A 26,975-nucleotide genomic window follows, 5' to 3' on the forward strand; every position below is an offset into this window, starting at 1 on the left:
GCTAGTTTCTTTTTTTCCTTGCAACTTTGAGCTTTTTAAAGAACATTTTTAAAGTTCTACTGACCTCTGTAGACACTAAAATACAGCAGAATATTCCCACATCTGTAAAAGCAAACTTATTTACAAGCATTTACTTAGCAGTCAGTCCATCAACTCTAGTTTTTAATGAAGCATATTTTTGCCTTTTGGCAGAACTCTTTATTTGTATCAGAAACACGCATGATTTCCAGGAAGAGATTCTTGCAGCCACCTGTAGATGCTTCATGAATGACTGATCTAGGTAGATACCATAGGTAAAAGGAAAAAGGATTTGAATTGTAAATTGCAGCTTGCAGACTACTAAATCTTGCTGCAGACTACTCTGGGCAGTATGTTCAAGACCCTGGAGATACGTCTTTAGCTGGTATTTGAAATCAGCACAAATAAATGAACTAAGGACATCAAACTTCATAGCTACAATATCAAGGCTAACCTAACAACAGGATTAACGATGTACAACTGCTGAAAAAAATAAAGACACGCAAGGAAGGATTTTATTTTAATATTCGCTATTCAGGATGGCTCACCTGAAGCAGACTTTTTCATCTCTTTTCAACTGCTTCAGGGAAACACCATCTCTCTTTTTGGGAATGGTGAGATGGGACAGCTGCCTAGACACTGATGAAGAGCATGTGAACTTTGCCAGAAGAGATGAACTGAACAGAGCTCACAGTGAGGATAGGGATGAACCAGATGGACCCCTGAACTTTGAGCTTGATGTTTGCCACCAGGATTCAGAATACAAGTCCCCAGCTCCCCTGCCACGTGCCCAGGTCAAACTGATCACAAGCTGGGAAGCAGGATGGAATGTAACAAATGCCATTCAGGTAACCTTTTACTTCCCCACTCATTACAAACATCATTTGAAAAACCTGATCATTACTTAGCCTGCTTTATTTTACTTAACTGTACCATTATTTTGCAAAATTCTAAAAGGTTTTTATGAATTTATTACTAACTTATTTCAACCTTTCTGCATAAGATTAGCACTCTGAAAAATATAGCTCCAAAGGGAAAAAAAGACATGTTAGGTGAAGTTTGAAAAATATTTAAACCAGGTGAAAATGAAAAGGTGATGATTGCACCTGTTTTGGAAGTGCAGACATTATCTTTAAGAAGTATGTTTTAATTCAGTGACAGAGATGCTTGATAGAAATGTGAGGTAAACACCTAACAAAAAGAAGATATTAAGAGCCAGACTGACGTCAGGCATCAACTTACTGACAAGTGAGTTAGACTAGACATAAATTGGAGCATGAAGCACAAGAAGCATAATAATACTTGTCGATGTTAAAGAAAATAGTCAGGTTGAAAAGACTGAAAGTGTTTGGTCCCAGCATTCTGTGCAGAATTTGAGTATCTTCCTGAATCCTTAAATTTAACATTAAAAGTTTCAGATCCTTTTTCTCACTTTTCAAGATTCATTTCCTTATATAATTCTGTCATTACCACTAACTTTCTGTCTGTCATAGTAAGAAGAAAGCAGTATCCACAGACACATCTAGTCCCAGTAACTGTTCCTTAAACAGGTTTTATGGCACTTTAATTATAGGAGGATAACCCTTCCAGTGTCACACCAGTCTGTGATCACGGCAATGAACATTTGTTTATATATCCGGTTCATCCCTCAGCTCTGCAAAGGAGGAGAAAAGGGACATATTTCTAACCCTGCTGTACTTTCAGACATCAGCACCCCCACGTGAGAGCCAATGCAATCACATCTAGGGCACAGTAGCGTATCAGACTCAGAAAGTGTTCAGCTGTAAATACAAGCATGAAGTCCTAAAATACCCCAACTAATTTCCAGTAACACATTTTATCTTCAGTCTCCCTCAGCAGCACCTAGTCAGGACAGGAGTCTGGGATGAGAGCCCATTGTTTTCTCTGTGAGTTTTGCCTTTGATGTCAACAAAGCCAAGATTACCTTCTGGCAGTCATTTTTGTCAATATTTGTGCATGACCTTTTGTCAAGTCACATTCTCTCTCACCCATTGTTTTCCTTTCTGAAAAACAGAAGTAATGAAGCCCCTGTAAGTACATCAAAGTGCTTAAAAATTCCTGAAAGTCGTTATGTACACAATTGCTATTAATTATTAATACCATAACTTCCCATTAAATAATAGACTGATAACACAGTGTAAAAAACAACTATCAAACCTACAGTTGCCTATTTAAAAACAGGACAAATTTATGCTAAATTATCCAACCACATCAGTAGCTATGGTCTTAGCCAAAACTCTCAGCATGCAGAGTGTTGCATACTGCTGCTGGATCTCACTTGGTCAAATATTTTAGAAATCAGCATAAAAAGAGCAGCTGGCTACAGCGGTATTTAGCTTTCCTCCTAAGGCAGGATGAGGATGGCAAAGATGAGGAGCTGCAGTTTCCTTAATAGTACAACTTAAGCATCCTAATGACACATTGTGAAACTGTGTGCAGATGTGAGCACATATGTGAATCTATGTACACACATGTGTATCTTTCCCAATACCTTGGCATTTGATTCAGGAATAAGAGTAGAGAGCGGAGAAAGGGAAGGGGAAAGGTGGGAGAGGACGAGAGAGGACAGAATATTGAAAGGGCATCTATCAGTAAAAAAATAATGGTTTGAAGAAATTTCTATAGCTTTGAAGAGAAAGTCAGAGTGTGAACAGAATGATTTAAAAAAATCCACACATTCTTGGCTGGTGCAGCCAATCTATGCTAAAATGACAGTTCTTTTTGCCCTACCCAGCAGAAAGGGCAGAAGTGTTTTGCATGGCAATTAGAGGTAAACATTCCAGCAGAATTCCAAAGTGTTCTAAACAGTTATTCTGCTGAATACAGTTAGGCTAAAAGTGAAATTATTTCACAATCCAGATTTATCATAGGAATGATTAATTCTTCGGTCTCTAAAATTGAACACAAGGGTTTTCTTACAGTGTCTTAAATGAAAATATTTTCAAACAAATGTGTAGAGATTTTAAACTTGTTTGTAATTTCAACTGAGAAAATGTGCACTTTTGGTGATGATATTGTACATGTAAATGACTGCTTCAGACATTTAAATGTTCCAGGGAAACACTCTTCTTATTCCAACACTGCACAGGCGAGTGAAAACCTGTGTCCAGTTAATCTAGGTAAGGGCAGAGACCATAAAACTGAGTTAATTCAAAAGGGGAAATGAACAGCACCATCTGGCAGAGTGATGCAAGTTGAATTTCTTTGTATACAGGAGAAAAAGGCAAAAAAATTTTGTACTGACTTGTACAGTAGTGCTGGATAGATAAGCAAAGCAACAGTCACAAGGAAGAAGGTAGTTAAATTCCAATAGTACAGCATTTCACAGCAGAAGCAAAGGACAATGAAGTCTATTTATTTGCCAGCCATGTATAGGAGGATTGTTGCAAACAGTACGGAGAATGTTTGTCCAAGAAAGAGAAAGCCAAAGTTAAGGAAAAAGGCATTCAGTCTATGGTATCATGAAGGGGTAGTATTATGATGCTTGTACAACCTTTAAAATACAGTGTAATATAAGCGCACAATTTTTCCTTGGATGTTTGATAAAACATGACGTATCAAAGCATACTGAATGTGCCATTTGATTCAATGCATCTGACACCTGATGTAGCCATCTTTTGTCTCCTGTCTGTCACAGAGATTAGATTGTACAAAGACTGGAAATACCTATGGCAGAGGAAATTTTCTTGTTCCATGATCAGAATAACTCAATAGAGTGCTGGTCTATTGTGAGTGCTTCTAGGAGTAACGTAATACAATTAGTATTATTAATAATTATTTTTAAATTGTGTCAATAATAAATTAATAATTTTTACAGAAGTGATCATAAATGTGCTTATTATATTTATATTCTGTATATTGTAAATTAGTGTAGAAAAGACTCAACACTCCAATAATCACCGTTTTTAAAAATGAAAGTGTGCATCCATATATCCTTCATGGTGTGCCATTGTAGATACAACTCCATATTGGGTTCCACTTTGGCTTATTCCTATATATGTCACTCTAAAAGATTCAGTTGACAATATCTCATAGTTAATATTTATTTTTCTATGATGTTTCCTCTGAGTTACCTGCCTTCATCTCCCTAATACGGACTGAATCTCAAGAGTGCTTACAGAGTATCGACAACTCCCAAAGACGTAAGTGGAAAACACAGCAATGCTGAGAAACAGAATTAGCAGACATGCCCCTAAAGATATAAAGGCAAACATCTTTTTAAGGTGCCTAACACCCCACCCATTAGGCTTTACTGACACTGTATTTAGGCATTTTCCAAATAGAAGTATGTACAGGCTTTCGTGCTTAGAAAGCTAAATGTTCTCGCCATCAGGTCATTAGCTGTATCACAATACAAATCTTCTCATCTTCAGCCTTAAATAATTTAGTCATATTTAACTAAATAACCACTTAGATCTTAACTGCGGTACTTAATCTCCAGTATTTATTTTCCAGACTTGAGAACAAGGGTCAATCCTTTCTGGTGCCCAGAGCAGTAACTTCCCTAAATTATACATTGAAGCTAAAGTCATACTCTGAACTAGATTATAGATGTCTGAGGGAAACAAACTGCTGCATCTCATATCGAGAGGTGGTGCTAAGAATTAAAAGGAGATGCCAGCTGCTGACATCTAATCTAGGACCAGCAAGTAATTCAAGTTTCATAATGGAACCGGTCAAAAAATGACAGCACAAAGTGAAAATCTGGGACTGCAGGACTATTGTGGTGCACATAAAAAAGCCATTTAATAAGATTTTAGCTGAAATACACCTGCAGTACTGGCCAAATTTATTTTTCATAGATTTGTAACCACAAACCCATATAGCCACAAATGGTGACCCTAAAAAAGCCTAGAGCCTGGTGAGAGCCATCTAAACTTTGATCTGTTTTTCCTCTGACAGAATGTCACCATAATGCAATGTAATTGATAGAAGCTGTATTTTAGGGAAGAAGACTCTGTGACTAATGTTTGTGCTCTGGTTTTCTCCTTGGATTTTCTCTTGAGGGAAATAAAGATTCTGGACGTACGTCACTACTTCATGTAACTTTTTTTTCAGTTCAGACCTGGAGGTAGATTTCTTTAGCTTTGTGCACATATTCATTTAGCACAGCTAGCTACGTACAGGAGATATACTCTCTATTACCAGCCCTACTTTTTATCACAAAAGATTTTTATAAAAATGTGTTATTCTGCAACAATGAAATTATATCTGCTTCACAGAAATCTCTTTATTTGACATGTAAGCACTGTGTAGTGGACTGCTTTTGAGTTAACTAACTGCCATTCCCATAAATTTCATTAGAAAATGCACTGTATCAGCCTACTTTTCCCTTGGTCAGCTGCAAACACTAAAAATTATATCAAACTGGAACTCCTAAACAAAGAGAGGTGGCTCATCAAAAACTGTCCCTTGTTCCAGGAAGGATTTGTATTGTTCTCGTGGGATTTAAGTTGCTGGTTTGTAGGTGTTCCACTTTATATTGTTTGTCACATCATCTGGGCAATGAACAGATGGAGGGAGAGTTGAATGGATTTACCTCAGCATATTCTACTGTAACTATTACGAAAATGTTAGGAGTGGCAAATCAGTTTTCCATAACCCCTGTGTCAGATTTGCCAGGAAGTAGGAGCTGTGATATAACTACTCTACAAATTATTTCCTAGACATACACACAGTCCCCAACATATGGACAATTGGTTCAGAAAGCACCATAGTCGCTCTTGGAGCATCCCAGAAAAAAGTACATGGATTACACAAGTAACAGATTAAAGTACTGCAATTCTTGCAGCCTTCTAGATGTTAAAATGATGTATTAAAATTCTTTAGAAGTTAAAGCAGTCCTTAGATTATGCTTGTCCACACCGTGGGCCCGAAACTGCATTTCCATACAGTCGAGTTGCAGGAAGTGTCTGTCTGCTTCATAAATGACTCTAGTAGCCTCAATAGTTTGGCTGTTACTGATATACAATGGTCTATAATGTATGATGTCAATATGTTCTAAGTTACTTATAAGATAATCATATGAAGTGGGAGACGTTCTAAAGTATAATACTCAACACAAACACGTTATTTAGCAAGTAATCTGAGCCTTAGGTTTGAATATCTGAATTAAACTGGATGTAAGACAGATATATTTTAAAATATTTATTCTTAACCAATACCTTTATTTTGTATCTTTAATTGATTTTTACCTGAGCTTTACTGACATAGCTGTCTAATACTACACCCATTTCGTAACAGTAGCCAGAAGCACTGCTGCGCTTAAAGAAATCTGAATAATTCTGCTCAGAACCTCAAATTATAACCGTACCTTTCAAGAAAGTATTTATTTGACCCTTAATTTTTATCAATGTCCGTTATCTATGATTTCAAACAACTTTAGCTGAAACTCTTCTTGGCTAGTACTTTTGAAATTTGTATATTTTAGCATCTAAATTTCAACAGCACCATATTATCTTGCCAGTTATTCTTAGAAACAGTAGCTAAATTACTGCAACGCATAGTATACTTAGCCTAGGGTTGATGTCCAGTTTGTCACAGTCCAGTCAGGAAAGTCTTGACGAATTTGCAAGTTTCTGTTTCTTGTAAGTGGAGATTTTTTGTTGATTGTTCACTTGTCATAGAAGTTTGAAAATCTTTTCATCTGAAAAATCTACCCCTATTAATCTTTTAGGGCGGTTATTTTACAGGTGTGAGGCTATAGTCCTCCTACATGAAGTAGGTGGTAGTTGAAATTTCATGCATGTAAAAGGACAAAGGAGCAAGCAGGTGAGCATCCAGCGGTGCGCAGGTGAGACTTGGCTGACAGCCACGCTCCCACCCAGCTGCTCGCTCACTCCCACCCACCCAGCTGCTCAGAGGGGGAACAAATGGAGCAGGAGTGAGAGAAGGGCAGGGAGCTCACTTACCAGGTGGAGCTGTGGGCACAACAGACACAACTTGGGGAAAATGAACTTTATTGCTAATTAATATATATATGTTTAATTACTGCATCTGGTATTGGGAAACAAAAAGACAAACATTAAAGTAATACTCTTCCTCCTGCCTTTCCCATGCTCAACTTCACTCCTTCACTCCAGACTCTGCTACGGCCCCCTTCCTCCTCTCTCAGCAGCATTTTCAGCCCTTTCTTTCACAGAGGCTCTCCCCGGGGCGCCGCCATCTTGACTGTGGGGCTGGGCCATTCCCTGCTGTGGGTGTGTTGGAGCCATGCAGAACTGGCTGAGTCCGGCTCGGGGCAGCCCAGGCCGCTTCTCTCAGGGACCACCCGGCAGCCCGCTGCCAGCGCCCGGACATGGACACCCGGTAGAATTAGTAGAGCATGTTGATCTTGTTGGTGCTTATCCTCACTGCTGCATTCCAGTGCAAAATGGCAGCTTTGTCACTGCTCAGTGTGTGTCTGAGGACAGAGGAAAAGTGCACAGACACAGCTGAGTACTTGGACACTGATTTTCAACCACTTTTCTAACTCATTCACCAGTAATGGCTATGAAAAAAGCTTTTGTGGTCCAAGGTAAATCTGGCCTGATGCTGGGGGCCCTTCTACTTGCTTTCTCCTGCCCTTCTCCTCCGGCCGCGCAGCGGGAGGGAGCTCCTTGTAGACCTGACGGAGTCAGAGCGGGGAACCGGCACAGAGATCTGGGCGTGGAGTTCAGTGGGGGAGCTGGGAGAGACCAGCTCAACTCTCCTCCTTACAGTGGTGCTGTGAACCTTTGCATTAATTGGAATTTGTGAGTTGCTTTGGCATGCTGCCAAATTCAGCTTGCCAACGGACACCTTTAGTGGGCACATCAGTATTCCTGCTATTTTATATCTCTGTCAGCTTATGTACAGTTACGTGAATGAAGCGAAAGCACATGTCCACCCAAGAGCTTTAAACCCTGCTGTTCTTCAAAGGCCGACCACTATCAGCAGTGTTGCTAGAGCTTAACAGAAAACCTGCTGAATGACAGAGCTGTGATTTACATGTGAATTTTACATATCTTTGCAAAAGGGGTGTGTCAGTTTGCATTTCTCCCATGACACATATATAATAAATAGCACATGTGAGTAACACTTCAGAAACCTGAACATCGTGCCTCTGCCTCCCAGACCTTTTTCTTTCATTTGATTATTAGGCAACCTTCATGCCACCCAGCAGATGGCCTGTTCTGAGGGTGTTAATGCCTAAAAAAAGCTTCTGCCTTGGTAGGTAGAAAACTACAAACACACACACACTACACCACTCTATTTGTATTTTTCATTGCAAGAATTTTTCATAAGGAAAAGCGTTAAGTGAATTAATACACAGGGTCACGACCAACTTCCTCTGCTCTACACTGCCGTCCATGACCAGGCACACAAGTGCTGGTGATCTCTCCTGAAGGTCTGCCGCCTGCCTTCCTCCCTGAGGTCGTCTCCTGTGGTAGACTCAGGCTCTCAGGGCTGCTGGAGACACTGCTGATAGACACCACATCCTTCACCACCTGTGGGAGTGTGTGACCATGGCAGAGTGTGTTTTCCTGGGCTGGTTTAAGTTCACATCTTGTTTAGATCCCTCTGATGCCCACATGAAATATTTGTCTGTCTGTTCAGCAGTCAGCAGAAGCAGCTAAACAGAGCTCCTTATCTTCCATCCAGAGTCTGTCCACACTAACCTTTCTTCAATACTCATGAATGTCTTTGTTCTTGCTGGTTTATCTTCTGGCACCATCTTTCAGTCAGGTCCTCTTTCTAAATCCTCACACTCCGACTATGTCCAGCTTCTGCTTATTGTTGTTGTAAAATGTCACTAATGTGTAGTCTGATTTACCAATCCACAAAGCTAAAACTTCTCTGAGCACTAATAATTCCCCATTTGGATCACAGTAGCATACTCTTCCCTGACCTTCCCAAGCTTGCCCCATGCACACCCACCTGGAGGGCTGATGCAGTTCCATACCCTGTGTGTCCGCCAGCTCTTGCAAGCACCTCTTCAACCATCAAATCAAACGTAAGCTACCTATGTTTTCTTTAACAATCTACCATTTATCTTTCTGCATCTGTTAACTCTGATCTCTGTTCCTCCAGTTACAATACCGTTGTCAGTTTGTTAAATATTTAAAAAAACATTTCTGTGAAGTTATATGAAAACTTTTATTTGCACTCCTCTGACCGCCTTAGAAATGTCCTTTTGCTGAAAATTTCAGTTACGAGCCACATTGAAATCAGTGTTTTCTCTCTTGACTCGCAGTTCTGTATTGACTCATGGCTTCCTTGATTCCCCTGTCTGCCTGTATCTGCTTCCTGTTATCTTACCCCTGGATTTTAAATTCTTTGGAGAAGAGACCATCTTTTTGTACTTTGTTTGCATGGTGCCCTGCAAAATGGGATTCTGATCAAAGACTTCCAGGTGCTCCAATAATGAAAAAAATTTTGAAAGTAAGTCTCAAAATGTTTTCTATTTCACAAAATCTCTTTACAAAATAATGATTGTTTAAATGTGGCCTGTGATAAATCATCTTGACTTTGATTCTATTTCTGCTCTGTAATTCTAGATAGAATGCCTTCTCCTTGCTATTGAGACCCATTGTAGGGGTGAGCACAAGAGAAATCAGCAGACAAATGTGATAAGAGTACCATTAGAATATTCTGCCATTAAAATGGGCATTCCATCTTAAAAATCCAGGTGGTCAAGAAAGAGAATGACAGAACCATGATATCCAAGATAAATGGATAGCAGCATTACAAAAATTATACCCTTTGAAATAACAAATGTTACCAGACAGGATCAAGTAATTGTCAGTTGCTTGAAAGCAATGATCACTTTATTCCATGGGAGAACCCAATGCACCACGACTTGTTGCAGAACAAGGATCTCTGGCTCCCTCAGGTGAAGGGAATAGATGATGTACTTTCCCGCTACACTAAAATCAAATTAATCTACCATGCTTTTTGGTCTTATCAATGCCTGAGAGTGTTTTTAACAAGCTGAATGAAAACAGATGGTGTAATTTCTCTTTTTTTTTAATTCATGGCAGGTCACATGGTGTTTAAAAACACTATTATTCGGCAACTTTGAATTTCTGTATATATCTTCTTACTTTATTGTCGTGTTATTATGTTTGACAGTTACCTTTCAAAACAAAGCCCAGATTACCTGTTATAATTATTTACTGGCCTTTTGTGCCTGATATCGTTTGTACACTTGTGCCTTTCTATAGCACAGGCCACCACCCAGCTATCACTGATTGAAAATATTCTTCTTAAAAAAGTTCTCTCTATCCCTGTTATTAAACTTAGGAGGTGTGTAACCTCAGCAAATTTGCTTTAATAAACAGTGTTTAGAAGTATAACTCCTCCCAAGATATAATTCCTCCCAAGACAGCAAGAACATAGTGATAGGCAGCAGAAAGTAAAATATTTTTTCAGATAGCATTCCTTTCCTGTTTTTTATAAACTGTCTTCACTTCCATTAGTAAATTTTCAGAAAAGGGATCATTTTTTTATAAAAAGAAAGTGTAAGCCTTAGATTTAACCAGGAAATAAAGGTTGACAAGCTCAACATCTGCAGGTATGTATGAGAATTTAATGTTGAAAGTAAAAGACATCTGAATTATTATAATGTACTGATAGACTCAGAAATAGTAATATTTCTGTATTAGACTTTCCAAATGGTAAAACTTCTACACAATCCATAGATGGCTAATCTACAGTTTATTTGATACGTGTAACTCCTGGCAACAGGAGATTCACTGAAATGGCACAAGCTCTGTCTGAATGCGCAAATGGAGCTATCTGAGAAAATAAAGAGCCCTAAACACTGATTACACGTAGTACTGAACACGATATATTGTAACCTAGTTTTAGCACAACAAGCTGTATAAAACATTTTGCCCCTAAAGCTAAATAAAAGAAAATTACTTCTATTTGCATCTATTCTCCCTCTTCTCCCCACACACACCATGTTTCTTGGAAGGCAATGTTTCTCTGTATTCTTGGCCAGTGGCACTAGTTTTGCCATATGTACAATACTGTATTCACTAAACAGCTAGCAAAAAAAAATCAAATTTAATATTTACTTCTCAAAAATGTAAACATATGAGTCAAAGTGAGGAAACACTCACTTCAACTCATGCACACATACTCTGCTATCCATTTCAATTTCTGAGTCCATTTCTTGAAATGACACAAATAATAGCACCAACAGATTATGTTTTGTATGTCCCTAGAGCAAACATTTTTTGGTTGTTTTATGTTATCAGTAGTGAAGGTAGCTTCAGCTTTTGCCTTTATTGTACACGGGTATTTCTGTTCATGATAGGTTGTTTTTATTGCTCAGTTTTCCCTTCTAGAAACATGTTTGATACAGGCTAGTTACTCCCTGATAAGCAGACAATACTTTTTCAGTTTGAAAGCCCATTTAGTTTGATTATTTCAAACTAAATCTGAGTATTTCAGAAATTATGAATGCTTCTACTGAAGCCCGAAGAAATGTAAATATGGGTATAAGAATTCTATGATGCAAGAGGTATTATTTCTCTTTTATAAAGAAGTTATTTGTATTTATAAGAAGTAATTTTATTTTTTCTTTTATAATGATGGTTAATTCCCTCATTTTACTGTTTGTATCATATTTAGAAGTTGGTGCTGAGGTCTACTCTATCTCACTACATTTTAAAGCAATTCTCTTGTCTCATTGTCTGCATGATTTCTGCAACTCCAAATGACATCTCCCCAGCCACCTTCCCTTAAGGGACTTAAAAATCTTCTTCTAAGCTTTAATTGGGATCTGGAATTTAAAAGTTCTCCACTACTCTTCTTGTTGCTTTTGCTTGCCTGCTGACTTTTTTCACTTCTGCTGGGAAGCCAGCTGCTCTGAGCTCTTCCTTTTGTGCTTTTTATTGTTATCTTCTCAAGTTAAAAATAAAATACCCGCACAAAACTGCAGGCTTCTGTCTGCTGCTTGGATAGAATTTCAGAGACTCTTTGCTATCTCCTAAATTGTGAAGAGCTGCCATTTTACCCCTGAGGCTTCATTTCCTAATCAGAAAGGATAATCAGTTGCATAATTCATACTTTCCCTCTAGCCTTCTACTTATTTCTGTCTTATGCCTATAGTTAGATATTTCTCATATCAGTCATTTTTCTTCACAGCCTTTTGCCCATCATATGCTCCTACCCCATGTTGGTAGCTCATATGACTCACAACCTTATGTTCTAGTGTTCTCCACTTTACCTGATGACACCTTTCCCCCCCTGTCTCTGCCTCCCCTGGTGCAACCAATTTCCCAAGTTATCCAATTTCCTGCTCTTCTTTTGCTCTTCCTGGGCACCTCAGAATCTCACGGCCTGCGCAGAGGAATTAATCTCATTCTATAGATGACATAGAGAGACAGACATCTCTAACAGAGATTTGCAAATCCTAGAATAAGTGCCCTACACTGATAGAATGAACAGTCCTCTGGTGATCCTTATTTCTATCTGTCCTTTCCAGAGCTTGCAGATTAGCTTTACTTATTGCTCTATTTAGATAGGTGAAGTTAGGAATCCCAGTGTGAGTCAAAGCAAGGTAGATTTGTCATGTATGTCCTTTCTGCTACTGTACATTCATTAAATGTCCGTTTTAAATAGAAAAGGTTGGGTGAGATTGATTCAATTCAAAGATCCTAAGAAGTGATCATTTCCTTGGGTACCAAAGAAAGACAAAAGAAGTAGTCATTTTAGTAACTTTAGTAATAGTCACTGAATTTTCATCTAAAATCCATTAATTTCACCTCATGAATAAATTGGGATTTTGCCTAAAAATTTGAATATGAGTAATAAAATTTATTTAGGAGAAAGGAACAGAAACTAAATGCAGTCTTAAAATGAATTTCTCAAATATGAAATTGCTACAGCTCTCAACACTGTAGTATCACCAAAGGGGAGATCCATTAGAGCTGAGTTTTCCCTGCACTATCAGAATGACTCAGGTTAAGAAAAATAAATTAAAGTCTTTTTTTGAATATACAGACTTTGCCAACAACTACTTAACTAACTTTGGTTTAATAATGAAAGAAGTGTTTTTATCTCTGTCCATAAAGACAGTATGTGTATCTAAAAGTTAAGAATAAACCTGAGGTCTTTGTCAAAGGTCAAGAATAATCAAGGTCCCCAGTTTGTTCACCCAGAGATCCTCAGCTGTTGTTTCCAGACAGCATCCTGTCTCCAAGTCTTTCCAGTGCAGCTGCAAACCAAGAAAATAAATTTTTTAAAAAAGAGGAAAATAAAAAGAAAAAAAAGACACAGAAAAAGAATATGAACTACTTTATAACTCCAGCACTTCTATGCATGGGCCAGTAGACGTCAAGAACTACTATCAAAAAGAATGAGAAATATCTCCTCTAGTGGTAATACTTCAAGTATTTTAGATGTAAAGACCTTAAAAAATATCTTCAGCATACATTTTATATGCCATAAGCTTGATTTTTGCAATGCATAACTATATTCAAAATTTATTTTTTTTTTTAAAAGGAAAGCTTAAATAACTCTGCTGTTATGCTGAGTACTCAGGGCATGCCAGAAAACTCAATCACATTTCTTTCCTGAACTTTAGTTTTTCTCTTTACTATTAGTTAGAAGCATTTGGGAATGTTTATCTAATCTACTTGAAATTAGGGGAACCATTCTACTTTGTTGAATTTTAAGAATGGTGTGATCTTTTATGTCATTACAGGAAAGAGACACCTCCATTGTGGGAATTCATTTGTAAACTCAGCTTCATCTATATCTGTGCATGATGAAATACCAGCAGAAAAATCAGTTGCTGCTTCTTTTATCCTGAAGGTAGAAGCCTCTGGGGGTGCCACTGAAGTTTAACTGAGGTTAAGAGAGGAAAAGCAGTAGAGATTTTTTGTCTATGGCCAGCCTGATTGTAAGACAGCATCTTTTCTCATACATTCCAGAAGAGTATACTATGATACTCCGTATCAGTTTACTGATTCCTAGAGACTAAAAATAAGGGTATACCACTGTTTATGTCCTTCATCCAGACTATTAACTGTATTCTCTCCAGGCAGTGCTATAAGACAAATTTCCCCTGTATACACAGAGCTCTGGGAGTCATTATAGCTTGAGTAAGAGTCCACCTAAAATCGGTGGTTGGGTCTGTGCTGAGGAAAGAACGGGATAATATTAGCCAGGGGAAGATTCAGTCGCCTTTTTTTCTGCACGCGGTCATAGAATCATAGAATCATAGAAAGTTTTGGGTTGGAAGGGACCCCTAGAGGTCATCTAGTCCAGCCCCCCCGCAGCAAGCAGGGACACTGCTAACTAGATCAGGTTGCTCAGAGCCCCGTCCAACCTGGTCTTGAATGTTTCCAGGGATGGGGCCTCCACTACCTCTCTGGGCAACCCGTTCCAGAGTTTCACAACCCTCATTGTAAAGAATTTCTTCCTTATACCCAGCCTAAACCTACCCTGTTTTAGTTTAAAACCATTACCCCTTGTCCTGTCACTGTCATGACAAGTCCTATGCCAGCTTTCAGAAAATATAACCCAGCTTCCAGAAGATGTAACCCGGCTTCCTTTCCACCTCTCAGAGGTGTGTAAGGTTTGTTTCAGCACAAAGTTCTTTGCAGTATGGGTTTGGATTTTTCCATTTCCTCTTCAGCCTCACTTGTTAAAAGGAACAAGAGCTGTGGCTTGTCCCATACAGGCAGCATTCGAGAAAAACTCCTAAGAAGTTAAATGCCTTCTCCCGGCCTGAGCTTGAACTTTCTGTGCACTTTAACTCTTCCTTCTGTAGTGTCAGTGCACACTCAAAGTTATTTGGCTCCTCACTGCTTTGCTTTTCTTCTAGACTCCCAAAGTCCCCTCTCTGCCTCCTCTCAAGTTCTTTTCACCATCTTTTCATGGAAACTCACTCACCTATTGCTGTACTGGATGCTTTGAGTACTTTCCTGCCTTCAGGTGAAAACCTGAGAATCCACTATCAGCTATAATATGAGACATAGGTAGGCAGCCAGTGAGTCCCTGTTGCTCGCCACTACTAACTTTCAAAATAATGTTTGTTTTAGTTTTGACTGCCTTATTTTTTTCATCTCTTGTTCCTCTCTGCTACATAACACATAATAAAAGACCTCATTCTTTTACCAAAGCCTACTTTGTCCTTTGGGACCAAGCAAAATAATATATTTTCTTAAAAGGTAATTTACTTGGGAGATTTACTTTGTGTGATTCGGTACATTCTTGTGGACAGCTCTGAATTTATGCAAACTAACATTTTCCATCAAACCATGCAGAAGTAAGCATCAATCATATTATTTCAGTTTTAGAACAAATCTTTAAACCAATAGCAAAACCAATAGGATCAGCTGCCACACTCGATAACGACAATTCCTTTTTTTGTTGAGACATTTTCTTTCCTCTGTTCCCTTTCCTAATCTTTAGAAGATTATTAAGACTAATCTGGCCACTAAAAGGAGAACAAAATCAGTGGCTTCTGTCAGTCAAATGGACATAAAGATTTTCCAGTGCAGACCATGCGACTCCCTTACTTGCTTATCTTATCACAACATCTCCTGAGCAGTCTATCTGCCTTATCATCTGCTTATGGGACCGGAAGAATTGACAGAACAATGCTTTTAAAGTTTCTTTCAGTATATAAGGATTGCAGGCATTAATCACAGAATAAACACCTTAGCCTTTCCTCCCTGCAGCTAAAACAGGCTGGCACTGGGAGAGAGAAAGAATAAGAAAAATCAGGAAAAACAAGATTGCTGGGGTCTAATTCAGCCATCCCTGAAGTTAAAGGATGATTTTTCACTGACATTAAAGGAGATGGATCTGCTGCTAAGGTCATACAGGCCATGGACAATATTTGAAGCTTTCCACAGAACAGTTTGCAGTATTCTTTAATTCAAACTTAGCTTAGCTGTGAACAAACTGTGAAGCGAGCGGGAAAGCAGATTAATTCTTTTCCTGGTGTCTGTAGAGCAGTGCCAGGAGTCTGGGTAGCCAGCCATGGAACGGGAAATTCTTACTGCTGAGAAGAAATAGGGTACAACCTGGATATTGCAAATACATGGTGGGACGATTTATGCGACTGGAATTTAAAAATATTTAGATAAAGCCTGTTGGCAAAAAAAAAAAAAAAGACTAGGTAGAAGAAGTGAGGGTGGCACTCTACATTAGAGAGATGATTATCTCTGTTAGAGTTACTGTCCAGAGAGAAAACATTGTGTTGTTCTTCGTGACTTCAGTTTTAAAGACTTATGCTGGAGGTTGTATGCAATCTGTAGTAAAGCATTATTAAAGTTTCTAAAAATTATAGACTATAATTAGCTAACACAAAAGGTATTGAACCTAGTATAAGGTAATTCTATTTTGAGCCCCGCTACATTGAATAAAGATGAACAGATCAGTGGATCTAATTACATTTATTATGGGAAAACCGAGGACAGTAATATATATGCTTGATACTTCAAAAGGGGGAATTTTATACACACCTGGAAAAAAATACGAGAAACAGTTAAGTAGGAAGAATAAATACAGACAGCAAATGATGAAAGTAACTTGAAAGTTGTTTAACAAGAATTTATGAGATATTCAGAAGCCACATCTCACAATTGAGAAATAGTATGCCGATGTGTTAAAACTCCTCCTACTTCACGTGTGAAGTGAATGTACCAATTAGAATTAAAAAAAAAAAAACAGCAAAAGAGAGAAAGGGAGGGTGAGAGTAATCACTGTAAATTATAAAATATGAAGTGTAGTAAAGAGATATAGGAACCCAAAGACACTAGGAAAAAATGCGTCTCCCAGGGCTTAGGACAGTAAGAAAACTATTTTTAGGAATTTAGAAAAAAAAGGATAGTTTTAGTGTAAAAAATTGAAACAGAAAAACTAAGAGTGGTATAAATTAAGTGTGAATAGAAACGTGTCTCTATATGTGACTGTGTATGTTTGTTTGAAAGCACCAGGAGAAAGAGGAGAACAAATTTAAAATGGAAGGTATGTGTTTGCTACTACAGAGCACCATATATGTGATCTCATTCAAATGGAGAGGCAGAAAAACTGACCTATAGCTAAGTGTTAAAGGAATGAAGTAGAGGACAGTATGAACCATGCAGATAAGGAAAGAAACAATATTGTGAAATTCATTAATTTTGCCTGATATTTATGAGGGATGAGACAAAATAATGAGGCAAAAGATCCAAAACTACATCCACTCCAAAACAGTATAAAAGGTAAATCCAAAATTTGTTTGTCATCACTAGTCAAGATGAACCCCAGGGGCATAGTGAGAACTTGACTGACATCATCCCTTGTCCTCCTTGGTGCATGCAAGTGATCCTGGTGAAGCTACTAGGACACACACCGCAGTGCTGCTGGTTATGTGGATGTGAGGGTGGGTAAAATCAACTTAGAGATTTTCTCCTGTAACATCAACTTCCTCTTCTTTGAGATCTCTCAAAGAATTTTGCTACACTGATTTCCTACATTAGCAGTAGAGAGAGGTTCTAAAATTGTTCTTTGCTCTGAAAAAAGATGCAACTGTTCATAAGTAGTGTCTGTAGAGAATCAGGAGGATGTGCTCATGGTACAGGAGACCAGTGGGCCATTTCGTAATTTTTCAGAATGGGCATTATGCTATTCTGCATAAGACATTCAAAAGTTAACTTTCAGAGTTTCTGAGCTGTGTGTCTACACTCCACTGTGTACATATTCTCTTGGCCAGCAGGAGAAACAGGCATCTCTGGTAGGAAATTCATCTCAGTTCTGCTAATGACCTATCTTAATACAGGTCTGAATTATAAACTGAGGTGCCTATTATTTCCAAGCTTAGGCTCGGATAATTAACTATTAGATAACTACAGTTACTATCTAAAATGGATGTTAAAATGTATCTCATTATATTTTGAATGCAGCATGCCCAGCAAGTTTGCGCTTGGGAGACATAACAAAACATACATCTGACCTGATAATATCCTTATTCGATCGCTATTACATGTGGAATTTTTAGAAGTCTGTGGATATCATTCCAATATTTAAAAAGTCAGTTAAATTCCGACTAGCAAAACCTGGCAACAATCTGAGAAAAAGAATGTAATTGTTAATGCAGGTTTTAATTGATACAGAATAAAAAGCTAGGAATATAATTAGTGTCAGTCATTATAGTTTTGGAGAAAGAGTTCTTACAGTCCTTATTAAACACAGTTGATATAATACATTGATGAGATTGTAATATAGGCAGTGAAAGATAAATAACATATTTAGACTTCTAAAAGGAATTTTGACACATTAATACACAACATTCTGATATAAAAATTAGTGCAACAGTACAATAGATCCTAAATGGATTAGCAACTGCCTAAGTGACAAATCCCAAAAAAGTATCTGTCAAGGTGGATCTATTGTCAAAGGGATGAGTTTCTGGTAGGGTTAGGAGGTTGTCTAGTAGAATAATTGGCACCTGGTCCAGTGTTATTCAATGTAGTCAACAGTGATCTGGAAGAAGGTACAAAATCAGGAAAAAAGACCATGGAGGTCAACAAGCAAGCACCTCTGTTATCATGGCATGAGAGTAAGAGTTTTGTTATGTTTTTTAATTTAGTGCTAATAAAGTTGTATCATCATATAATAACCACAGCAACACAGGCTTGCATTAGTTCTGGAAAATTATTTATTTTAAATGGCAATAAATGCTAAACAACATAACTAAATATTTTGTGAAAGCAGGGTTCTTGAATTTATCTCCCTACTCTTCTGAGAAGATCCATGAATGAGGCTATCCTGTATAGTTTCTATGCCTAACCCATGTTTGTGCATGGAGTCAAATACATGGTTAGGAAAACAGGCTTAAATGAACTGTTCCAGTGGAGTAGCTACAGATGGTGAGAAAGGCAGTCACAGCTAATTCAGCAGTCTGGCGTATTAACATGTATTCGGCATGTAGGAGAGCCGTACTAATTGAATAATTTTCATTCAAATTCTTAATTTCTTAATGTATTTTTCCATCTGATTAAGTCTTAAGGTGAAGGTTGTTTGTTTTTTTTTTTTTTAGCATTGCTTTTTACTCCATTTTATATCATTGTCTTTTGGCATGTCTCAACTCTGACCACGATTTGATCTTCTTTAATTTTTTATTACTTTTCAATAAGTGCCTGGTTTTTCAAAGGGTTGTATTTCAAGTCAAACCAGCCTATGAAATGATGCATTTTACCTGGGACTAAAAAGTCTTAAAACTGAACATTGAGGAATTTTTGTATTTTCTCAGAGTGCTTGACTGTGCTCATTTACAATTTTTTTCTAAATACATTTTATTCCTTGGGGAAGTGCCTGTCCTGAGGTTAAGTGATCTCAAACAATAGGATGATAGCAGAAGGCCCACTTTTTTCATTCTATACTTATCCAGATATCTAGTATTTTTAAACAAGCAGCCAGCCTTGCTGTTGTGGGAAACGCTCCCGTGTAGTTCAAATATCGTAGTCAAACCATTGAGAAATGCAAATATTTTTTAATGTGCAGATATAATTTGGAAATCCTGATCTGCTTGTTGTATATTGCAGGCCATTCCTTCAAAAGCCGCTCACCAGCTCAGTCCTCTGCCCTTTCCTCTTTCTAGGCCCAGCAGCCTACAGCTAAGTGTACTCTGGGTGTTTGACAAGGACCTCAATCCAGGCACATGTATTCGCTCATTGACAACAAACAATCCACTTCCATCCTCAGTTTAGGGTGAAAATACGCAAGCCTTGCAAACAGCTTGGGAGACAAGAGAAGATGCAGCCCACTGGGCAAGCTTGGGGTCCCTCACTGTACAGGGTGGGTGAAACAACAGCAAATAACACAACCACTCAATCTGAGCCGTGATAGAGGACTGTTCCAAGAACTCCATCTGCCCTGTACCCAACTGCTTGAGAGCTTTTTCTCTGTGCTATGCTATTTTGTAAACAGACCACCTTAAAACAGCATATTTAGAGCTAATGTATTCTACTTTACGCTGGAACAGTTAGAAATACAACCACTCAGACAGGAACACTTCCCAGACAGAACGCTAAAACTAAGAGCTAGGAGGCAACTTAAGACATGATTCCTTTTGCCGTTCATTTTTAATTGATGCCTCACAGCGAAGGCTGTCTGTGCTGCAATTTGGACATGAGAGCACAGGATCAGAAGGCTCAATAAGAGCAAGTGCCAGGGCCAGGCTGAACTGAACATGTGTTGACAAATGGCATAGGAATTACCCGTGTCCCTATTCCACTAGCTAAGAATCAGTGAAATGTTGACACACCTTGTGTACATTCGCTGTACACTCACACCTCACGAGAGGGGCATAAAAGCCACCTTCAGCAACATCCATGAGATAATTTCCTTATGGAGGAGGAATTTTCCACAGAGAAGTCACTTTAAGCAATGCTCTAAGGTAGCTGAGCAGCTTTCAGCTGAAGAACACAGCTCGATGCCTGTACTGTTATATTACATTGACAGCAAAATAAGTGCTTATTAAAAATATCTTTTTCTTTGAAACCAAACTATTTAAACTTGATGACATTCAGGAAACGGCCCTAACAGAAAGTATTGCTGTTGGAAAGGTAAGAACAGAAGATCAAATCCAAAATGAGTTTTGGACTCTGTCAAAGGGTCTTTTGTTCTTCGAGCTCTCATGGCCATAACTAAAATTTGTGGAAATTTTGTAGAAATTTGACAACATGCTGATACATGAACCTTTTTTTTTTTTTTTAAATGGAAATACCTTTTCTGTCAAGGCAGGAAAAGCACTGTTATTTCACCACATACATACTTATTGCATTGGCATGTTCAGAGTTCTCCCATTTCTCTCTGCTAACCATGATCTTTATCCAAAAAGTGGCAAAACCAGTTATGTCCACAATGTTTGCTTTCTACTAATAACTGAAAGCTGAAGGACACAGAAACAGTAAGTCCCTTACACAAATCTCATCAGCTATTTTTTACAAACTCTGGGAAAAAGATGTCAAAGACATCAGCTTAAAGGAAAATTTACAGTTTCTGCAGAAAATATGAATTTAGAAATTCTAAACTCACTGTACCTGATTTGAAACTAGCAATCACTGATACATAATTTTAAGAAGTAATGTACAGAGTGCAAAAGAAGGTTTGTTTAATAAGGTCTGAATTCAGAAGATGAAAAAAAAACCCCACCTCTATCATCCTGTCATCTGTGTTAGGTACCAAATAAAATTATTTGATATAAACAAGAGCAAGGAGATGTTAGAGGTTAGAATTAGGTTACGCTTTGATTAAACTAATAATTAAGCATGGAAAAACAGACACGTATGGGATGGACTGTAAATGGCTGTCTAATGTGATAATGTCTCTGAAAGACTTATGCTTTGGTTTAGGTTGAGACTGGTTGTATAAAAGTTAATAGACTAAATTCAGCGGGGGAGAAGCCGTTGTGTGGGTAAGGCCTGTGCTGACACTTACCTGTGGTTTTATTATACAGTGACCCTTTGGGTAGCAGATACTGTCTGAACACCCAAATGCAGGTTAAGGGGCAAAATAATAATGCTGTGGGCATGGAACAACTGAGATAAGCTTGCTACAAACTGCAAGGAACTGAGAAAATATCATTGTTCTTACGTTAATATGGAAGATGACCCTCTGGCTTTTCTCTTCCTGATTTTTCATAGACTTGGTTTATTTGTAACGCTTTTAAACTAAATCTGTTATGTAAATGTTCTCCGAGGACTGTTTTCGTAGGAAAGAAAACACATTTTGTTCCTTAGGCAACTGCCTAACTTACCAGTCATCACATCCATGATGAAAAGATGGCATGATACCAAAAGCTGCCGTTACACAGGTGCTACCTGCAGTCTGGATACAGCCAGCTATCTACTCTTTTTAAGAAAGTAGACAGCTAGATGGCAGGAGTGGTAGAATTTTGAACACTTCTGTGAAGTTCACGTACAAAAGAAATGCTAATTATACTGCAAGCCAATTGGGTCGTGAGATGTATATTAGAAGGGAGATAAGCCATTGGAGTGGGGAGATTTGGGTGACTGAAGTATCACAAGTTATGTAGTCGAATGTCGCAGCCCCTAAATGAAATTGCACCTGTGACTTATACGAAACCGTTGCTGTAAATGAAGTCACTGAAAACAACAAAAAAGGTATCTAGTCAATAACTTTATTATTGTATTAGTAATAATAACCGAGGTACTTCTGTTTCAGTACATAAAGTCATAGATCTTTTTACTTGAAATGTACTAGGGCTTGTATTTAATATGATTCTTCCAGCTCTAATTCAGGTGAAAGCTGAAGATATCTGCATCTAGAGTGAAGCCTGGTGAAACAGGCAATGCTGCTCATTCACATGATGGCCACTCCATTTTTCTCACTGAATTAGCAAAAAAATACTGCTCTAATTTAAGAACTTCTGATTTTCCTTCTCTGATTGAAGCTCATCCCACAATTTGACCAAAAAGGATTGCCATTTTGTGGCTGGAATATAAGGAGAGTACTTTTTATACATTGATGATTATTTAGTGTTTGAAAAATTGCCTCTTCAGAGCCCACCTTATGGATCAGGCCTGGAAGTACTTGTATCACTTAGAAGTGGGGTGCTAGGTGTAAACCCTACAAAGCTGACAGGCACCCACCTTCTGGATGGGCTCCAGCAGAGCTGGGCTCCTAGACTGCCCTCACAGAAACTGTCTGCTGGGTATAAAACCTCAGGGACCTGCCAGAAAATGCCGAAGACAGAAGCATGACTGAAACACTTGTCTCCTGTATGGCCTCATGTCCACGCTTGTGGATGGAAAAATCTGAAATTGAGATTTAGACCGTTAAACTCACCTCTTCTGCTTTGGCTCCTGAAGGCAGACAGCAGCGCTACCCACTCAGGAAGCAAGAGAAGAGTGGGTCGGTCCTTCTGCGGGGAGGCCTGTGTCTGTCAGGGATTCACGGGTTTTGCAGAGCAGACAGAGTTGCTCAGGTTTGGTCAGAAACAGAGTTTAGATGGGTTTGATCCAAATCCAGTCCTTCTGTCAGGCCAGAATAACAAACATGAGCACAAATGCTCGTATTTCATCATGTCATCAGTGCTGTAAGAAATGTTGAAGTAAAAATTTCTGTAGAACTAGCTAACTGCATTTTGTTTCCTCTCTACTTTTTTTCAGACATCAAGAACAAAAACACCTGACCAGTCTGACTAATGTGCATTGCTTAATTTCAGCTTTGTAGCGGAAAAAGAGAAATGTCACAGAGGCGTCTGTCCTAAATTGGATCTTTTTATGAATAACTGTTGTTCAAGGGATTTGTTGGCTTTGGGCTGATAGAAATTAAACCACATAAAAGTGTTGTTTGTCCTTAAATGTAGAGAATAAAGAAGGAAAAAGACAAAGAAATACACACCGTGTTCCGTGAAACTAAAATGCCACAGGCTTTTTTACTGGATGAACCAAGTACAATTCTGTTCCTTTCAGAAACTGTTTAGAGAAAGGTATGTCTATATGTTTTACATTTATTTTTAAACACCAAAACAAGTTTGCATAGTCTAGAATCTCAGCTGTGAGAAGAATCACTTTAGCAGTAGTCTTCACAAGCACAACGGCTGCATGAAGCATACAGAAGACGCAGAGGAAATACAAGTAAAGTCTGATGTCACTCTAATGCATTTTCTTTCCAGAGGCCTGTTAACAATTTTTAGACTGAAGAGAATTGTCGTTACTGTATTTATCTACAGTGCTATTTTTAATTTGAATGAAACTTGTACAGATGAAATTACGGTTGCTTAATTTTACTGGTATTGAACCTGTTTCATTAATATGCATGTTGACTGAATAACTGCCTATGAACCTTCTAAAATGTGCTTCTAATTACACCAGCGTTACGTATTAACTAGGAACCTGACCCTATCATTCAGTCACATTCTTTTTTTCCTAGCTTATCATTATATGTGTGTTGATAGGAGCAGTTATTTTTGCTGATAATTTAATTTATCATAAATAAACACATTTCTCATGATAGTTACTTATTTCACTGAATGTAGCAGTACTTCTGCCATGCAGCTAGGTGAAAGCAATGTTCAATGGAGAGCAGGTTTGGCAGTGTGGCTTCTAGTAAACATTTCACCTCAGGGATTTTGTGCTATCTTTTCTTTCTCTTTTTCCTTTTCAGGGAATATTTGTCCTAGGATTGCCGTACGCTCTTCTCCACAGTGGATACAGTGGCCTGTTTCTTATTATCTTGGCTGCAGCATTATGCTGTTACACAGGCCAAATTCTAATCGCTTGCCTGTATGAAGAAAATGAAGAAGGGCAGCTCGTAAGAGTGAGAGACACGTATGAAGATATTGCAAATGCCTGCTGCAAAAAGCTATCACCCAACCTAGGTGGTATAGTTGTCAATGTGACCCAACTGATGGAACTGAGCATGACATGTATTTTGTATCTGATTGTTAGTGGGAATTTGCTGTCACATAGTTTTCCATATGTACCCGTGACTGAGAAAACTTGGTCTATGATTGCATTTGTTACACTGCTGCCCTGTGTGTTTATCAAGACTCTCAAAATTGTTTCCAAACTCAGCCAGCTTTGCTCCTTGGTCCATTTCATTATCATCCTTGTAGTGATGGCTTACTGTCTCACACAAATACATCAGTGGTTGTGGGCAAAATTCAGACTCTCCATTGAGTTTGAGGACTTCTTGGTCTCTGTAGGGGTGATCATTTTCAGTTACACATCACAAATATTTCTTCCCACACTGGAAGGTAACATGAAAAACCCAGAGGAGTTTAGATGTATGCTGAATTGGACTCACTTTTTTGCTTGTGTCTTGAAAACCACCTTTGCGCTGACTGCCTTCTTGACCTGGGGTGAAGAGACAAAGGAAGTTATTACTGACAACCTGCCATCATTTCTTCAAACCCTAGTGAATTTGTGTCTCTTCACCAAGGCTCTTCTTTCTTACCCTTTGCCCTTCTTTGCAGCCACAGAAATTGTGTATGCTTGTATTTCTAGAGGCAAGCATTGCAATTACAGATCTCCATTATTTTCTCTGGGTGTAAGAGGCTCATTTCTCCTGTTAACTTTGCTGATGGCCATCTTCATACCACATTTTGCCCATTTGATGGGTTTAACAGGCAGTGTAACAGGTGCTGCTATGACTTTTATTCTTCCTTCTCTCTTCCATTTAAAACTTCAATGGAAAAAACTGTCCTTCTTAGAGAAATGTGCAGATATCTCTGTTTTTATTTTGGGTTTCCTCTGTAGCCTTGCAGGCATAGTTTGCTCAGTAAAGGGGCTGCTTGAAGTATTTGGAGGTGTGTAAAAAGTTTTCCTGAAAGCCAAATAAGGCCCAAATCTTATAAATTATTTTACCCTGTTAGTCAGTTTATAAGAGATTTTGTCACTAGGTAAAATTAAGCATGTGCTCAAATGTTTGCAGAATCGGGGCTTTAACTGTAAAAGTATGTGACTCTAGGAAAATTAGAAAACAACCTTTATAGCGAAAAAGTACAAAATTACCCCTATTTAAAATGTTGAGAGGAAAGCAGGTGTAGGGATGGTTTAGCATTAAAATAATTTTAAACTAATCCTATATGGTTTTGTTTGTACACGACATGCACATCCTGAAATGATTACTGCAAGTGATTCCACTAATTTAACCAGAATTTCTCACAGGTTAGACACTGTTCAGTCTCAAAGCTATAAAAACTAGCTTCCAGGACATGATAGATTTTGATAGCTATCATTGCAAATGGATTAAATACAATTTCATGTTGGCAGAATCTAATTCAACATGTGAACCGAACAAATCAGTGAATTTAATCTTTGATGTAAGACAAGTTCTACTACTTGTTTTTTAAATGAGTAGGCAAAAAGAGAACTCAGTTTACAACAGCTTTGAAAGGCTGCTTTTATCATGAGTTCAAATGGGAATTCAGTCAGAGTAAAATGGGTATTCTAACAGCTCAAAGTCATGGAAAAGGGAATTTGTTCTGAAAGAAGTTATAGTCAATGACTGCAGCTTTTCTGCAAGTCTAATTCCTAAGATTCATGCCTCTGCAATGCAGTTATTCTATTGGTCAGGCTGCGAGAAGTCTCACTGGTAGCATGAAAACGTTAATATGCAGTTCACTTTCCTTCTTAGGTTGGAAATTTCTTTGATCTTTGTATTTTATTTGATGATATTAAAAGCTCAAAGAAGTAAATCAAGTTCAATTAACAGACACACAGTTAACTTCCTGTATGACTTGCTACATCTTTAGTTTTAAAAGATATTGTCTTATAAAAAGATCAAGATTGCAATGTGTTTTACATTAGTGATAAAACATGACAAGATGCAATCTAATCAGTGTACTACAATAAATACGTATCATCTTATTGTACTAACTCTATGTTATATTAGGTAATTAAAGTGACAATTTGGAAGAAGAAAGTTTACATTTTCATTATCAACGATTTCACACAACCTTCTGCTGCGTCATATGAAAAAGTCTTTGCATGTTAACGTAAGACTGGATTATAGAGTAAAAAGCCTAGCAGTAACTGCTTCACTAAACTGTGTTTCTATGTAGTATCGTAGCATCAATGCTTCTGTCCTTCGTGAGCAACAGTGACCTCTCAAGGCTAATTTGCTGAATGATAAATAACATGCAATTAAACTTGAGAGGGGTTCTGATAAGCCTTGTATGTCACCCCGTCCCTTTCTTTGTCTCCCAATGTACACTTGTTATGTGCAGAATAGTGATGAAAAGATTATTAAAACAAATTAATTGCATAATTGCAAAATTATTAAAAAACCTGAGGAAATAACTAGTCTCGCAGAACTTGTATTACTTCTTTGGTACAATGGGTCAAATTCTACACTCAAATCCAAAACAGTTTAATTTATTGATATTGAGATTAGTGCTGGAACAAATAGGAGGTATGTACTTATAAGGAGTCTTCTTATTTGTGCGCAGAATGTAAAAAATACATTACTCATCGAAGTACTTGAAAGCTTGT

The 26,975-nt window shown here is 38.0% G+C and overlaps 1 protein-coding gene across 1 annotated transcript; it reads left to right on the top strand.

Moving 5' to 3' along the window:
• The first annotated feature begins 629 nt into the window (after window positions 1-629).
• Window positions 630-25,296, top strand: LOC104327093 (vesicular inhibitory amino acid transporter). Its single transcript, XM_009931969.2, has 2 exons — window positions 630-866; window positions 24,145-25,296. Exons 1-2 carry the CDS (start codon window positions 630-632, stop codon window positions 25,294-25,296), a joined length of 1,389 nt encoding a protein of 462 aa, XP_009930271.2.
• Window positions 25,297-26,975: the final 1,679 nt, after the last annotated feature.

The sequence above is a fragment of the Opisthocomus hoazin genome, chromosome 2 (genome assembly GCF_030867145.1).
Source record: "Opisthocomus hoazin isolate bOpiHoa1 chromosome 2, bOpiHoa1.hap1, whole genome shotgun sequence".
NCBI classification, from domain to species: domain Eukaryota; kingdom Metazoa; phylum Chordata; class Aves; order Opisthocomiformes; family Opisthocomidae; genus Opisthocomus; species Opisthocomus hoazin.

Excerpts from the sequence above, each read along its gene's own strand:
- LOC104327093 (XM_009931969.2), top strand. The coding sequence starts at position 630 with ATGGTGAGATGGGACAGCTGCCTAGACACTGATGAAGAGCATGTGAAC. Across the intron at positions 867-24,144 it reads ATGTAACAAATGCCATTCAG|GGAATATTTGTCCTAGGATT; the intron begins GTAACCTTTTAC and ends TTTCCTTTTCAG.